A 17,867-nucleotide genomic window follows, 5' to 3' on the forward strand; every position below is an offset into this window, starting at 1 on the left:
GAAAGGGTTAACTAGGGGCAATCAGGGGGTTAAACCATTATTGGGTAGTATATCGGGGTATCTAGCGCTATAAAAACCTGGCGGTTAACCTAAAAAAAATAACTAGCTACCTAGCGACACTAATGCAGCGATCATAAAAATGATCGCTTAGTGACACTGGCAAAAGGGGGTGAAAGGGTTAACTCTAGGGGCAATCAGGGGGTTAAACCTTTATTGGGGGGTGATAGGGGGCTACCCTGGACCTAACACTAACTGCCCTGACAGTTTTTACTTTTACAACTGACACTGAATGCAGTGATCAGTAAATAAATGATCACTGCAATCAGTGACACTGTGACTGGGGGGGGCGGGGGGGATCGGGGGGGGGGGTTTGTTTGCCTGTGTGTGCCTACATGTCAGTGTAGTGTTGGTGCACACTTACTTTCTGTCTTCTCCTTGTAGTCCGGTCAAAAAGACCGCCCCGAGGAGAATGACATCACTTCCTCCCTGCCTGTGTATACAATACACAGTGGGAGGAAGCTTCACATTCGCCAGGAGCGATCGAGAGGGGATGGCCAGAAACCAACGGCCATCCCCTCATCCCGGATCGCTCCTGAAGCGAAACGGACCGCCGTATCCAGCGGGAGGGGGTCTGATCGAACCCCCCACCCGCTGGAAGGCAAGCACGTACATGTACGTGCTTGTGCCTGTACATGCCATTGCAATGACGTACATTGGCAATACGGCGGTCCTTAAGTGGTTAACGTGTATTTTTTCCCAAACAAATTGCGTTTGAAAGACCACTGCGCAAATACAGTGTGACATAAAATATTATTGCTCACCATTTTATCCTCTAGGGTCTCTGCTAAAAAAAAAATTATATATATATATATATATATATATATATATATATATATATATACATACACAGTGCCTTGCAATGTATTCACCCCCCTTTGCTTTTTACCTATTTTGTTACATTGCAGCCTTTAGTTCAATTATTTTTTTTTCACACGGGCGGATAGAATTGTGCTTTTAGCTGCGGATTTTATAGTTTCTACCGCAGCTAAAAGCACACAATGTTTTCCTATGGCCCCATTCACACACTGCGTTTAGCTGCGATTTTATTATTATTCAGTTTGAATAATAAAGTGCATGACATCATAATAGCATTCACCATAAATCAATTCAGTGAAAAAAGTCCAATAGTAAAATGCATCCAAAAGGATCTAATGATTCAAAGATAGTCAGTCTCTTGTTGGAAATTTAAATCAATAAATTCCTGTGCAGGCAAGCAGAAATGGGGGGCAGAGGGACAGGTAAGGGAGCTCTTGATCCCATGGACCTGGAGATATTTTCTTTCAGGAAAAAGACCGTGGAGATTGCAGGAAAAGCTGCAGTGATTCCCTGTCTTTGTTACACCAAGGTGGGTAAAGGAACCGTCTTGTCGTTCATTGATGCACTACTAGACCCTTTGGGGTCTATCCATAAGGTGAGAAGCTAGTACCACTGAGGGAGGATTCTGAAAGGACCTTTTCTCTATCATCAATTTATATCTGTAAACTGGACTCCCTTACCTGTCCCCCTGCCCCTCATCTCCACTTGCCTGCACAGGAATTTATTGATTTAAATTTCGAACAAGAGACTATCTTTGAATCATTATATCCTTTTGGATACATTTTACTATTGACCTTTTTTCACAGAATTGATTTATATTGAATGCTATTATGATGTGATGCACTTTATTATTCACACTGAATTATTATTTTTTACTGATTATTATCTTGAATGATTACATCTATAGGAAATCTTTTTGATAAGATACACTTTGGGAAATATTGTTGGTATCTTTGTTCATTAGCACTTTATTTCCGGGCATCTTCAAGTAATTAATACTTTATTCCCGTTTATCTTCAACTAATTAGCGTTGCTTCACCATTGGCAACACTACAGAAATGTAGCTGCTTTTTATTGTTTCACTAAGCACTTCACACTAAGCACTTCACACTAAGCACTTCACACTAAGCACGTTACACTAAGCATTCACACTAAGTACTTTACACTAAGCACTTTACACTAAGCACTTTACACTAAGCACTTCACACTAAGCACTTTACACTAAGCACTTTACACTAAGCACTTCACACTAAGCACTTTACACTAAGCACTTTACACTAAGCACTTCACACTAAGCACTTCACACTAAGCACTTTACACTAAGCACTTTACACTAAGCACTTCACACTAAGCACTTTACACTAAGCACTTTACACTAAGCATTCACACTAAGCACTTTACACTAAGCACTTTACACTAAGCACTTCACACTAAGCACTTTACACTAAGCACTTTACACTAAGCATTCACACTAAGCACTTTACACTAAGCACTTTACACTAAGCACTTTACACTAAGCACTTCACACTAAGCACTTTACACTAAGCACTTTACACTAAGCACTTCACACTAAGCACTTTACACTAAGCACTTTACACTAAGCATTCACACTAAGCACTTTACACTAAGCACTTTACACTAAGCACTTTACACTAAGGTGTCCTTTTATGAAGCAGTGAAATCTATTCACTGCTTCATTCTCCGGCATTCACAGAGGAAATCTTTCTCCTCTGTGTGCCACTTTATGAAGCGGAGTAGATCGCTTCACCCTTGGAGGAGTGAAGCGATCTACAAACGCTTCTAACACTGGAGAACGGCCCCTAATACTGGAATCTCGTGAGACTTTACGAGATTACAGTACTAGAAATTCACCGATACACAGAGATGTCAATTTATTAAGCAGTGATAAATTATCACAGCTCAATACACTGACACACGGTGTGATTATTGTTAGTGAAATAAAGAGTCCCCCTACATAATATATACATGTATACACACACAGACATTATACATACATGTATATACACACACATTATATATATATACATATACACATTATATATATGTATATATATGTATACACATAAATATGACAGGGGGACATGGTTACAGTGTTGAGGGGTTTGAACGAGGCTTAAGGAAGTTAATTATATTCCTTTTTCCTCCTCAGATCCCCCCAGATTCTCTCTTCACTCCCCGGTTCTCCACCTCTGAGCTGGTGAATCGGGGAGTGTGAATTCTGACACAGATCGCCAGTGAAGCGCTGAGATCCCAGCTTCATAAAGTGGCCATTACTGTGTCATTCAATGAGGATTCTCAGTGTGCGGAGATAATCGGCGGGAGAACAAGTTCAAACACTTCTCCCCTGATTATCTCTGGTTTATAAACTGTTTATGGGCTGTGATCAGCGGCGATCCTCTGGATCCCCACTGATCACTGCTTCATAAACGGACACCTAAGCACTTTACACTAAGCACTTTACACTAAGCACTTCACACTAAGCACTTCACACTAAGCACTTTACACTAAGCACTTCACACTAAGCACTTCACACTAAGCACTTTACACTAAGCACTTTACACTAAGCACTTCACACTAAGCACTTTTTCTTGGTTATTAACACTTTTTGGTAGCGCATTTGCACTCTATACTTCATATTGTCCTATTTTGTGTTTGCTTCACAAAAAAAAAAACATCTTCAAAGTTGTGGGCTTGTTCTGTAAATTAAATGATGGAATTCCTCAAACAATCCATGTTAATTCCAGGTCGTGACAACAAAACACAAAAAATGCCAAGGGGGTGAATACTTTTGCAAGGCACTCTATGTATATGTATATATACATATATATATGTATGTGTATATCTATATATATATATATATATATATATATATATATATATATATATATATATATATATTATGTTTGGGGGCTCTAAGTAATTTTGTAGCAAAAAATAGTAATTTAAACTTGTAAAGAAAAAGTTCCAGAAAAGGCCTGGTCAGCAAGTGGTTAATGAATTTCATGTGGGAAATACAATGGCGATTCGCACCCAATCTGTAGAGAAGGCTGTCACTCCTAAAAGAGGAGGTGACTTACTCAGATTATCATGTAAGCATGAGGTATAATGGATATTTCCCCTACGTACCAGAATTCCAGAGGGTTTACATTTTTAAGTGGCATCTTATACATTTTTATGAATAAATTATGAGGTCTATTTTGCCTCAGTTTTTTTGTTGGGATGTCTCTGCACCTATATCATTGTATTATAGCAGGGGTAGGCAACCAGAGGCCCTCCAGCTGTTGCAGAACTACAAGTCCCATCATGCCTCTTGGGAGTAATTGTACCTGCCAGCCTTGCAATGCCTCATGGGAAATGTAGTTCCACAACAGTTGGAGCGTTCCAGGTTGCCTACTCCTAGGATGTGTATGCAGGCTGACGCAGAGGCATTTTTACATGATGTAATGATATGTATAATATGAATAGAATTATGGTATATCTGTGTCATGTGTGCCTTCATAGTGTAACACAATTCAACATGGTATGGATTTGTTTAGTATGCTACATGCACATACAGACCATCCCGACTTACCTATGACAGCAACTTCTTAGGGAATATACACTGGGAGTCCGAGATTCTAATACTGCGCTTTTTCTTTTGTTTTGATGTGTTTTTAAAGATTTGTTACATTGTTTCAGTTTATCACCGACAGTATATGAAGAGCCTTCATTGGCTTACGCAGCCTGTTGGGAGTGTTGTTCTGCTTTCCCGCAGGTCATCTCCCCACAGATTGTGTTACGGTGCTTTACGCGCTATTATTGTTGGTTTGTGGTGGTGATGTGCAAGCTGGTGGGATGAGCTGTGGGTTATATGTGATTTTTTTGATATAGGGATTTTAATGATTGTAGCATGTGTGGCATTACACATAAGATCTGAGGATATGAGTAGGGTTGGATTCCCACTGGAATCAGTGGGAGGCAACTTCCAATCAATTAATTGATTTATTTTCACTTTTGTCATGTGCCTATACAACATAGTGTGATGAAAAAAAGGTTTGAGTAAGCGCAGTAGTTAGCATTAAATGCGCTACCTTTTATTGTTCCTGTTATGCCTGTGATGTGATACTATAATAAAGATAATCGAAAAGTGCAGCAAATTACAGACATTTTGTTTTTTCATGGTCTTACAGGCGAGATCTGCAGCATCCTTGAGTTACACTTGCATGAAGGAGGCTTTGATAGTTCACCTAGAGCGGCACTTGGCTTGTTCTACATTCAGAGCCGTCTTTAACATTGATTGGACCCTGGGCAAAACTTTTCTTGGGCCCCCCCATGCAGTTTCGCTCTCCACCTGAGACATACAATAAATAGCATCTAGACTCAAAATCAGTTTACTGGATCAGATGAGGCAGCTATTGCGATTGGTTGCCAGAGGTTACAGTATATCATTACCGCTCACTGACTGGTTGCTAGAGATTACAGCACACATTACGGCTCACTGATTAGTTGCTAGAGGTTACAGCACATGATTTCTAGTTGTTAATTGGCTGCTAGAGATTACTGTGGATATGACCTCAGGGGGGGCAAGATATGCATATCAATGCCACTGGCCGCCGCTATTTACGTATGGATGCTGGTAATTTACATGTAAACACAGGGTCTGCAGGTGAGTCATCTGTACACAACAAAAAGGTATATCTGGGCAGCATTAGTAGCAGCACTTCACACTGAGATATTGGGACACAGCACAAAACCTCAAGGGACGAGGGAATTTAAACCAGGATAGTTGGCAAGTATGAGGCAGCTGCTTTGAGCCCCACAACAATGACAGGGCCCAGGGCAGCTGCCCCTTTTGCCCTGCCTTAAAAACGGCCCTGTCTACATTCAGGAAATGTGTATCTTTTGCAGAAATGCACTGTATATTTTTTGCATTCTTACTTTAGTTTCAATAGTTTTTATTAAAGGTTTACAACGTATTGAACAAAGGTCTTGACTGTTCATTATATAAAATACAACTTGTACAAAGAGCTATACATATAGTCTTCTGATTTACTTGGGAGTTACTCCTCTCGTGTCATACCTAGACCATCATTTCCTTCCAGTGTTGACTACATTTTGCTTGTTAAGTTATATATGGCATATGTATTATAGTCTGCTATAAATTTTTAACTTCATATGTAATGACCGCATCTATGGTCCGTAACTCATTTTCTATCCAAATCTCCCACATAATCCCCACCCACTGAGACGACCCAGTCCCCCAACTACTTTTCAGGGGAATCTGGGTCCTCCCACCAGGCAGGTATCACCTAACATAGCCCGTGTGGGCCAAGCTCTGTCGGGAGTGAATGATAACAATATTGTGCTACAGATCATTTCGCAATTGAGAGCTGAGTAAAACAAGGAGAGAAAGGAGGAAAGTTAAAGAAGGGTGGTGGGGGAAGAGTTATGGGCTGTGGTCCCACGCCCTGAGGCCCATTTCTCTAGGATTTTCTCTATATTTAGGTTGCAAGTGTCCTGGGGTTATTCGTCAGATATTCAATCCATGGGTCCCATATTTTATGAAACAATTTCATCTTATCCTGTGCTAGAGCTGTTAACCTTTCATTTATCATAAGCCATGACATTTTATGATTAAGCTGTGCGATTGGCAGGACAGTGGATCTCCAATTCCTTGCTATGGTTATTTTTGAAGAAATAAATATAAACGTAAGGAGTCGTCTTTGGGTCTTATGCCGGCCATACACGGTTCGAATTTCGAAAGAATTTTCTTTCGAAAATCGTATCTAAGAATTTTCGTATGAATTTCGCACCATTAGTGGGCTGCAGCAACAGCCGATTTTCGTGCGGAAATAAAGTTTGAGGAATCGGACATGTTGGAAATTTTTAGAAAAACGAACGATTTTCTGATCAATGATGGGAGAATCGTGCGAGAAACGTAAGAAAATGTACGGAGATAAAAGAAAATGTACGGAGATAAAAGAAAATGTACGGAGAGAAAAGAAGATTCCCAGCCAAGAAAATTCTTTTCTGTAGCAACATGAGGTGAAATTGAAGGCTTGGTCGGCCGAATTTCGAAAATCAATGGTGGCATCATCGGATCACAAAAAAAACGAATTTTCTGATTTTGAAAAGAAAATTCGTTCGAAATTCGACCGTGTATGGCCTGCATAAGAGGCCTCCACTATCCTGCCGCCTAGAAGTGCATGCCTCGCTGATTTTGTCAGGTTTATATTAGTAAGGGTGTAGATGAAATTGTACACTCTGATCCAAAATCTCCTGACCTTAGGGCATGTCCACCAGATATGATAGGTGGATCCTACTACCACACCCCCTAAAGTAATGCATTCTTACTTTAAAGTGGTTGTAAAGGTTGAAGTTTTTTTTTACGTTCATGCATTCTATGCATGAAGGTAAAAAAGCTTCTTTGTGCTGCTCCCCTCCCCAATACCTGAGCCCCATCTCGATCCAGCGCTGTCCCGGGACTCCCTCTCCTCATTGGCTAAGAAAACAGTGGGAGCCACTGGCTCTCACTGCTGTCAATCACAGCCAGTGAGCCAATGAGGAGACTTGCTCCCCTCATTGGCTGAGACAACAGTGGGAGCCAGTGAGCCAATGAGAAGAGAGCGGGAGACGGGGCTGAGCCATGGCTCTGAGTCTTATGGATGCATAGAGCTGGTTTTGGGAGCGAGCATGAACCAGTGCCACCATAGTTGCCATAGTAAACAGCTTCCTACTGGGGGCACTGGTCAAGGGGAGGAGCCAGGAGCACCAGCAGGAAACCTGAGAAGAGGAGGATCAGGGCTGCTCTGTGCAAAACCATTACACAGAGCAGGTAAGTATAACATGTATGTTGTTTTTTTTTCTTTTATTAATCTTTAATACCACTTTAAGGGTTTGGTTCAGGCATTAGGTCAGATTATGAGTTAGGATAACCAGTTCTGTTGTGTTTGAGGGCAGCATTTAAGGGGTTCGAATGAGGCCTAAAGAGGTTAGGTGAAAATAGTGCATTCTTTTATTTTAAAATTTTTTAGCGGGTGTGATACTTTCTTTTTTTTCGAGTTTGATTAGTCATCTTTATATGGTCAATTTCTTCTGCCTTTGCCCCCAAAAAATATGGTACCGGAACTGTTGCGTCTTAATTTTTTAAAATTTTGAACCTAAATGCAACCAGATTGGATCTTTAATAGCAACTTTGAAAGAAAGCACCAACTAAAGAACTACTTTAAATTCCTAAGGCAGTCTTTGCCCCTTAAGCCCCATACACACTATCAGATTTTCGGCTGATTTTTTCCTTCAGATTTACCAAAACCATATAATATGAGGTCAAACCTTAGGAGTTCCAATGTGCATACAATCAGGCAGGCCCCTACATGGTTTTGTTAAATCTGAAGACAAAAATCCGCAGGAAAACTGATAGTGTTTATGGGGCTTTAGAATCTATATTGGTTATTGCAGAGGACTTTGATTTTCAGTAAAGATGTTTGTACTTTGAAAAGATGACAAATAAGTATATAAATAATAATGTTTATTTGCTTGGAGTAGAAATGACTGAATTAATCTCTCTATTTCTTTCCTCTCCCTCTTTCTCCACCATTCCTCCACCACCTATTGTTGAATCACAAATAAAGGTGATGAAGATGGGATGCCCGAAAATTGCACGGCTACTTATTGAGCATAGAGCTGACCCTTTAATCCCTGACCCCTCAACTGGCACGTGCCCAGCTCATGATGCCATTCGTGAAGGATTTGTGGACACACTTCTCGAACTATTAAAGGGAGGAGCAAGTCTATACAACCCAGAGGACAATTTTGGCCAACGTCCCATCGATCTGGCTTCAGCTTCTGTTCGGGCCCAACTGATTCAGCTCGGAATCCTACCTCACTGAGAATCCAGATTACAGATTTACTGTACTGGACAAGCTTAGAAGAACGTGTCACTTTAAAATTAATCAGTGTATTATTACCTGCAAAAAAATTGTCTGGATAAAATTTTGTTTAATAGATGTGTCATTTTATTCATTTGATGGTGGCATTCTGTCTGCTGATGTCAAAATCCTGTTCCGCTGGGCTGTCGATCACATTTCTTGAAGTTAAGCGCCACTGTCATCACAGCCTCTCTATGATGACATGCTCTCAGGAATGGGTGAGCAACAGTGTTGGAAATGAAGAACGTTACTCTTTACAGTTTACTGCCTTTGCTATTTTCTATAAATTTTCTTCTATTGTAAATTATGTAGGTTTAGAAAGGTATCACCAAGCTAAACAAATGTATCATCTATTACATATGAATTATGCTCATTCAGGGCTATCCAACAAGCCTGAGCACTGTTCTGCTGGGGAGCAGAGAAGGTAATTAACACTTGCTTTGACACTAAGGTCTTGTTCAAACAGGTGTTTTGTGCATGCCCATGCAGGCAGTCATATCAATGTCAATTGGGATGCAGCACCTGCATGGACACAGAAGCTGCTCCCTATCTGGCGTATAGTGCAAATACCCCAATGCATTCAGGGAGATGCACCCGCACCTGCACAGATGTCAGGTTGGGGGAAATATCTGTGTCCTTGAAGTTACTGTGTCTAGGGGTGCCACCTGTCCAGGATTCACACAGACAGTTTGAGTTTGGAATCATGCGTCCACGTTTCAGACTGCCTGAAACCTGGACACATTATTTAGACTAGATTATGGCTTCCAGGTGCATCTGGATGAGAGGTGCTGGCTGCCAAGGGGTGAGTGAGCTCACCATCCATCCCTGTCTGTGACTGAACTCTCCCTCCTTCTCTCTCCTGCCTCTGAGTGAGTACGCTAAGGTAATTCAGGATTCTCAAAGCACCCCTTAGTTCCCCTTTACATCAGAGGCTACAACATTCCTCCTTACATCAGAGTCCTCTCCGTACATCAGAGTTCTCAGTGTTCCCCCTTAAATCCGGGTTCCCAGAACATCCCTTATGTTAGAATCCCCTGGGACTGGGAGTGAAAGGGATCTCTACAAATTCAGATGATAAAGGGGAACTCTGTGGACTCTGATGTAAAGGGGAACTCTGTGGACTCTGATGTAAAGGGGAACTCTGTGGACTCTGATGTAAAGAGAACTCTTGTTATTAACTTGTTATTAACTTCTTATGATTAGAAATGTTATTTAATAGCAAAATATATATAAAAAAAATAAAAAAATTGCTGTGTTCCGCTAAAGTGTTCAGGTTTGACTTGAAGAAAAGGTGGCAACCCTAGCTGTGTCCCAATTGAGAGCAATGGGGCTGTCTGCACGGAGATGCACAGAAATCCTGTGCGGGTAAACATGGCCCTCCTTAGGCATGCACTTTAGTACACCCTGTGTGAACAAGGCCTAACATAGAGCTTACACACAGAATACACTCAGATCTCCAGTAGGCAAATTGGGTGAAGAAGGGGTGCAAGGAAGGAAAACATAATCAAGAATGGGATTAAAGCTGTAAACAGTTGGACCTGACAAACCTGACCCTAATAAGCATGCCCCTATCATAACCAGGAGGATGACACCACTTTAGGTTAGGAATGTGGTATAACCTTCCTGCCCAAGCCAGAATATTGGACAGCAGAAGAGCAGCAGCACACAGATGAGGACTTGTCTATGTCTCCCCCATAAGTATATAGCTTGTGCAAAGCTGGTCCTAGAACTCAATGAATGGCTTTGGCACTGCCTTACCTCAATGGGAACACTAGCAATTGGGCATCGTTTTCTAACATGCCCAACCACGTTGTCACTAAAACAGTAATTCTACTTTCTGGGTGGTTAACCATTAGGTTCAAGGTACAGTCAAAGTGACCAGATCAGGAGACATTCATTGAATGTCTTTAATGCACCTTAATGTCCAGTGCTGTATCAAGGAATACACCCAACCACCCTGTGTACTGCTGTACATGTGATTACAGGCAGCTGGTACAAAGGCAATTCCAGGTAACTATCTCAGCTGTATTAAAATATATTTAATTGTTTTTTTAAGAAAATGTACCTCCAATAAATGGCAATTGTATATAAGCCTAGAGTACAGCGTTTCTTTTAGATAAATAAGGGTCTTTTCATACTGATCAGTTTTTGATGCACTTTTGGTGTTTAACGACATTGCATCTGGGCCAATTCTAACACTTCACTAATACATGTAACAATCGATTATTTGTTTTGCTAGATAATTACTTAGAACCCCCAAACATTTTATATATATATATATATATATATATATATATATATATATATATATATATATATATATTAGCAGATGCCCTAAAGAATAAAATGATGGGTGTTGCAATTTTTTATGTCACACAGTATTTGCGCAGTGATTTTTCAAACTCAATTTTTTTTAAACGAATACACTTTAATGAATTAGAACAAAACACAACATCTACCCCAATTTTTTTTGTTAAATGTGAAAGATGATGTTACACAGAGTAAATAGATACCTAACATTAAAAAAGGTTGTAATATCCGCGCTTGGTAAAAAAAACAGCATGCAGTAGCTGAGCACTATAAGGTATAAAATAAATGTGTAGAAAAGTGCAGCACTAAAATATATGAAGAAAGTTGTTGGGTGCAACTTACAAAAAAGTGCAGATTAGTGAACATATAATGTGAACAGTGTTACTAAAAAAGCGCATATAAAACAAGAAAATGCTAAATGCTGCCAAAAACGTGCATAAATCGCATATAAAATTGCATATAAAACAAGAAAATGCTCAATACTGTCAGTAAATAAAAATAGCTAGCTTTCATTTTCGGTGTGCTTTTTGAGTCACATGTCCATGTTTCACAGGTGCATATTGGAGTCAGGCAACCAGAAAACGCACCAAAAACACATAAAAATGCACCAAAAAACACATATGGAGCAGTCTGAGAGGACCCTAAATCATTCTACTGTATATTTATTTTGAATTGTTTGCACTCTGGTGATGATTACTATCTAATATATTTGTGATCACACATATTAATGATAACTGTGTAAAATATATATATATATATGCTATGTAAAAATAAACTTTTAGAATCAGGAAGCAATGTATCCACATTTTTTATTTATTACCATCTTAAAAGTATAACTAAAAGGCAAAGCTTTTTTTTTTTTTTTTTTTCGTTTTTTATATAGTGGAGAGGGATTAGACCCCTGTTAGTTTTTATTGCTGTTTGGTCCCCATTAAGGAGATTCACCCTTTCTATTTGTCCTGTTTACCATTATCATTGAAAGTGAAAGAAAAAGGGAAAAAACAAACCTTACAGGGGTTACAACCATCTATCCAAAATGAAAAAAAAAAGTTTTGCCCAAGGTTGGTTTTGTATTAATTTGCCATGGCACATTTCTCCTGAGCCTGAGCATCTGCCCGACACAAAGCTGCATTTTTGCAATGCAGTATGTTGTGGTAAAGCACCAGAGCTGCTGTTAGAAATCACAGGGCCCTGTACAGCCTACCTGAAAGCCTCCTGCACCCGAAAATCTTAAAATCATAATTTTGCTAAAAATACACTAAAACCATTATTACTGGACAGAAGTATAGCTGGTTGTTAACCACTTCCCACCCGGCCAATGCACATATACGGCCGGGTGGGAGCCGTCTACTTCTGATAGGACGTTCAGGAACGTCCATCAGAAGGAGCGGGATCGCGCGCGCGCGTGCCCGCGCAGCGGTGCGATCCCGATGCGCCCGTGTCACCCGGACACGGCGCATCTCAGATCGGCAGGAGGGCTCTCTGATTGGCCCTCCTGATCACATGACGGCCGTGTCCAATCACGGCCGTCATGTGATGTAAACAAACAGCCGGTTGCTAGGCAATCGGCTCCTCCTCTCCTCACACAGAAGTCATCGCTGAGGAGAGGAGAGCAGATCGCTGCAGCCGGCTGATGATCAGTGAGTATGAGCTGTTTTTACAGCTTTTTACTCACTGATCATCAGTCTAGTGTAATACACAACACACCACACAGTATAAACACAGTCCCCACATATGTCCCCAAATAATAAAAACACATGTCCCTAATAATAAAAACATGTCCCCCACATATGTCCCACTAAAATCACATGTTCCAATGATTATCTGCACACATATATACGTGATCACCTGCACACATATGTACATGATCATTTGCGTACATATGTCCGTGATCACACAAACCAATTATTATACACTTAACGGAATTTTTTTTACCAAAAACATGTAGCAGAATAAATTTATGACAAAATCAGATTTTATTGGATTTCTTTTAAAATAGAAAAAAGAAAATATAGTTTTTTTTCCAAATTTCCGCTTTTTTGCGCTTATATCGCAAAAAATAAAAAATGGAGTCGTGAATAAATACCACCAAAATAAAGCTCTATTTGTGCGAACAAAATGATAAAAATTTCATTTGGGTACAGTGTAGCATGACCGCGCAATTGTCACTGAAAGCGCTAGAGCGATGAAAGCTGAAAATTGGGCTGGGAAGGAAGGGGGCGAAAGTGCCCTGTATTGAAGTGGTTAAGCACTGGGCTGGGAAGCTGGCCTCCCACATCCTTAACAACTATGACTCATTATCTGTCAGCTGGCTTCCCCACTGACAGATGAATGTAGAGAAAACAATGCCGACATTGGCCGGCAATAGAAAAATGTAAAGAAAAAATGGTGTGGGGTACCCTGAGTCCATACCAGGCGCTCGGGTCCACACCAAAATATAAAAAAAAAAAAAAAATGTCATGGGCCCCCCAAAATCCATAACAAAAGGGAGGGTATGACAGGGCCACGTGAATTTGTTGTGCCACATCCTAGAAAATAATAGAAAAGAAGTCCCCTGGGGGTGGATTTTTAAGGCACGTACAAACTAAAATGATATACAAATTATTTTATTACATAAAACAGACAAAAAGCAATTCAGTATACAGTATACATCTAAAAAGTACACCAACGGGTATATATACAACCAGTATTAGTACTACACTTGGTTATTTCGTATCGTTCATTTGGAAAGCACCACCCTACGCGTTTCGGAGCTTGACAAAGCATATCTTTCTTCAGGGGTGTAAATACAACATTTTTGTAGAATCAAATAAATAAATGGGAACAAGGTGTCACAATCAGGTAATAACTAGGCAGGGAATGGGACAGGAAAACAACAAGTAATTATAAGGAGTGGTTCATAGATACTTACAATACTGCTAATAGGTATGATAATAACCCACAGGTACCGTTTGATAAAAACAGATAGTTATACAGGACCATGCAGGTATGAATGACTCCGCCAGTGTTCGAGGCACAACCCACAGTTTGTCTGTGTTCCAGCAAGTATTATAGATATCATGCGGATGTGGTCTAAAGGAAATTCTGCAGTCCAAAAGAGGAGGAGAAGTTCATGTGGACTGAAGCTCTAATAGTCCTTTACCCAGAACTACTCCTAAGGAAAAAAAAAAAAAAGACATAAATAAAAATTGTCCTCCAGGAAGTGAGCAGTGCGAGCAGGGAAACACTGGGGCTGACATTAAAGTTCTGGGTAGAAAACGGTGCAGCAATTAAGGAATATGAATGAAATAATAAGGAGTATAAGAAATAGCTGTATAGTTTATAGGAAAAGGTAACGGTTTATAATGCAGTATTAAAAGTATTAAAAATCGGGCACCAAAAGTGTACCAAAAGGATACATCTGTGTAATATATATATATTAAAATAACCTGCTCACTATACAGTGAAATAAGGGGAATTAAAGTATTTAGTCTCAGTATTGCAGGTATAGAGGTATTCCATTGTTGGTAATACAGACGTCCCGTTAGTAGTATAGATGGAAGGAAAGAGACATAAACTGCCATAATGTAAATACGAGAGAATTAAGTAGAAGCAAAGCAGCACTTTGGTTACTTACTTTGAGGTACAGGATTGCTAGAAAAGAGAGACAGCCTGTCCAACTGGCGTCCTGCAAGTGAAGTCTGCAGACGCCAGTCAGGACGGTACTGAAAATATAGGCACCCAGAACTCTGAACAGCTGGTGCTAATTGAAGTGCACCAGCTGATAGAGAGCTCGTATCACCCTGCACAAATCAGCCCCCTGGGCGGTGTGCGCGGAGCTAATGAGTCATGCTTGTTAAGGACACAGGCGGCTGGCTTCCCGTGACACTGCTTAACAACCATCTATTCTTTATAAAGAATTTTAATTGGTCGATCATTTTTCGACCAATCCAAATTCTAATCGTTCTGAAAAGTTGGAATTCGTTCAATAATTAATAAATGAAATGAAGTTAAAGAAAACAAAATTTAACCAAATCAAAATAAAAATAAACAAATTCTGAAACCTAAGTAATTGAATTCCATAAGGAAACAAAATTAGTAACATAACAAATCTATCTGAAACTAAACACACATGCACATCTGTCTAGTTAATAAGTACATTTTTGTGTGTAAATGGGTGCTGTGGCCTGTACAGTGTAAATCAGTGTTTTTTGTGGCTATTGCTGTGTGCAGACAGCCTATGTTACGCTATAGGGATGCAGTAGCTGTAAGAACACAGCCACAGGTCCTAATTTGACAGGCGTGTAGGTGCAGGTGTACGACCTCAAACACAGTGTGTATTCTGGGCCACTCACCCACACCTGCACACTTATCAAATTAGGACCTTTGGCTAAATTTTTTAAAATCTTTTATAATTTGTTTTTTATTTATATTTTTAAAATTATCTTTCACAATGTTTTATTTATTTTACAAGGCTGTTTGGGGGGCTTGGGTGAAATATCAGGGGTCTAAACAGACCCCTGACATCTCACCTTGTGAAAAGAATTGAGGACACAGATTCTTTAGTTGGCAACCCTTGCTGCTCAGGTCTGGCTGAATACCCATGAGACCGGGCAGGGCCCCACCAGAAACTGCAAAGACAGTGTTTTTTGTTTGGGTGAGTCTTGTTTTTTACACCCATTTTGGATCTTTTTTCACAGCATGTCAGTGGTCTTGTGACTTTTGTGATATTTATTTTCATGTTCACTTTACCATCTTTCCTTAGGATGTTGTCCAGTGATGGCACTCTTCATCCGTCTGGCACACTGGTACGGGTAGTAACCCTAACCCCAGTGTGGGACCAAGAGCTTGGCAGTGACCCGTGGGGTGAACCCTTTTATACCCGTACTACAAGCTGTTATTACTTTATTTTTGACTGAAGAAAGCACTTTGTGTTTACTTCTTCTGAAATACCAATAAAGACTGTTTGCCTTTACCAACTCAGCTGGCTGATGTTCCCGGGCTACACAATACACACCTACACATATACACACACACACACACACACACACACACACACACACACACACACACACACACACACACACACACACACACACACACCAACAGCCAAGGTTAGGGTACTAAGTGCTGGTATCCTGCAAAAGCAGATGTGACCAGATCTATGCAGCTGCTAAGTACATTTTAATAAGATTTGTTTGGAGCACAGCAGGTGACAAAACCAAACAACACCACAAATATACTGTATACAGTACAGGCAATAGTGAACATATGTGACAATTGAAATCTAATGAAAAACACTATGTAAGTAGAGATCAGGTAAGGCTGGGTCAGCAAGCAAGACGGGTCAGGAAAGTGCTTGAATGGGGATCAGGTACAAGGGGAGCAGGACTTGGCAGTGGGATCGGGGTGACTAGTACAAGAGGTAGGAACAAGGAAGCTGCGTCGGGGTAACAGATACAAGGCAAACTGGTTGAGGATAACAGGTAAAAACCACAGGTGCAGAAGGAGGATCAGCTGATACAAAGCAGCAGGAGCAGGTAGTTTAAACTCACACAGGACAAAACACTGAAGCTAACCTACAGGTGGGCCTATATACCCACCAGCTGCCAGCATCAAGTGGAAACAAATTGGTGTCTTCTGGATAGGGATGAGCCGAACACCCCCCGGTTCGGTTCGCACCAGAACTTTCGAACGGACCCCAAATTCGTACGAACGTTAGAACCCCATTGAAGTCTATGGGACTCGAACGTTCGAAATTAAAAGTGCTAATTTTAACGGCTAATATGCAAGATGCTGTCCTAAAAAGGGTTTGGGGACCTGGCTCCTGCCCCAGGGGACATGGGTCAATGCCTAAAATGTTTTTAAAAATGGCCGTTTTGGCGGGAGCACTGATTTTAATGACGATTAAAGTGAAAAAAAAAGTGATATATTCCTTTAAATATCGTGCCTGGGGGGTGTCTGTAGTATGCCTGTGAAGTGCCACGTGTTTCCCGTGTTTAGAACAGTCCCTGCACAAAATTACATTTAACGGAAATAACGTCATTTAAAACTGCTTGCGGTTTTAATGTTATATCTGGTTCCTGCAATATGGTTGAAAATCATTGAGAAAAATGGCATGGGTAGCCCTCCCTGCCCATTACCAGCCCCTTTGGGTCTTGTACGCATATTAAGGGGAACCCCGTACCCATATTAAAAAAAGGAAATGCGTGTGGACCCCAGGCCCTATATACTCAGAACAGCAGTATACAGGCGGTGCAAACAAGACAGGGACTGTGTAGGTTTGTTGTGTTAAGTTGAATCTGTTTGTAATTTTCAACTGGTACATTTTTAAAATGTAGCTCCAGTCAAAAAAAATATTTTTAAGCTTTTTGGAAAACATAGGGAAGGGTTATCACCCCTGTATAATTTGTTTTGTCGTCCATCTTTTTTCATCTCACTTGCTGTTGTCTCCTTCCGTTTGCAAGTAGGAGATGTTTGTAAGTTGGATGTTTGAAAGTAGGGGCCTGCCCTATATGCTCTGCAGAAATGGCGGTACAAGGTGTTGGTTTTGCCACAACATTGTAAGCCCTCAAAGTAACTCTTGGTGGGCGCTGGAGCGCCCTGCTGTGAACGATTATATCAAGAATTGTAATTACATGCCATTGTTGAACAGTGGTAGAAAAATTGGTGGTTGTGGTGCTGGTGCCACAACACTATAAGTCCTCACAGTTACTCTGGGTGGGCACAGGAACAGGCCCTCCTGTGAAATATTATATCAAGAATTGTAATTAC

At 40.5% G+C, this 17,867-nt stretch overlaps 1 protein-coding gene and 1 long non-coding RNA gene across 5 annotated transcripts in view; one reads left to right on the forward strand and one right to left on the reverse strand.

The window, feature by feature from the left end:
• LOC143974097 (cyclin-dependent kinase 4 inhibitor B-like) overlaps positions 1-10,895 on the forward strand; it is a 54,645-nt gene extending 43,750 nt beyond the window's left edge. Inside the window, exon 2 of the mRNA XM_077475159.1 lies at positions 8,508-10,895. Coding sequence (XP_077331285.1) covers positions 8,508-8,765 — 258 coding nt within the window. The 3' untranslated portion in view covers positions 8,766-10,895. The remainder of the gene's footprint in view (positions 1-8,507) is intronic.
• A 2,809-nt stretch (positions 10,896-13,704) lies between these two features.
• LOC143974098 (uncharacterized) overlaps positions 13,705-17,867 on the reverse strand; it is a 141,473-nt gene continuing 137,310 nt past the window's right edge. For all 4 annotated transcript variants that reach the window (XR_013272162.1, XR_013272164.1, XR_013272161.1 and 1 more), the window contains one exon: positions 13,705-14,268. This is a non-coding gene — a long non-coding RNA (uncharacterized LOC143974098). The remainder of the gene's footprint in view (positions 14,269-17,867) is intronic.

Source organism: Lithobates pipiens, unplaced genomic scaffold (genome assembly GCF_037356315.1).
Source record: "Lithobates pipiens isolate NorthernLeopardFrog02 unplaced genomic scaffold, aLitPip1_a1.2 Scaffold_13, whole genome shotgun sequence".
NCBI lineage: Eukaryota > Metazoa > Chordata > Amphibia > Anura > Ranidae > Lithobates > Lithobates pipiens.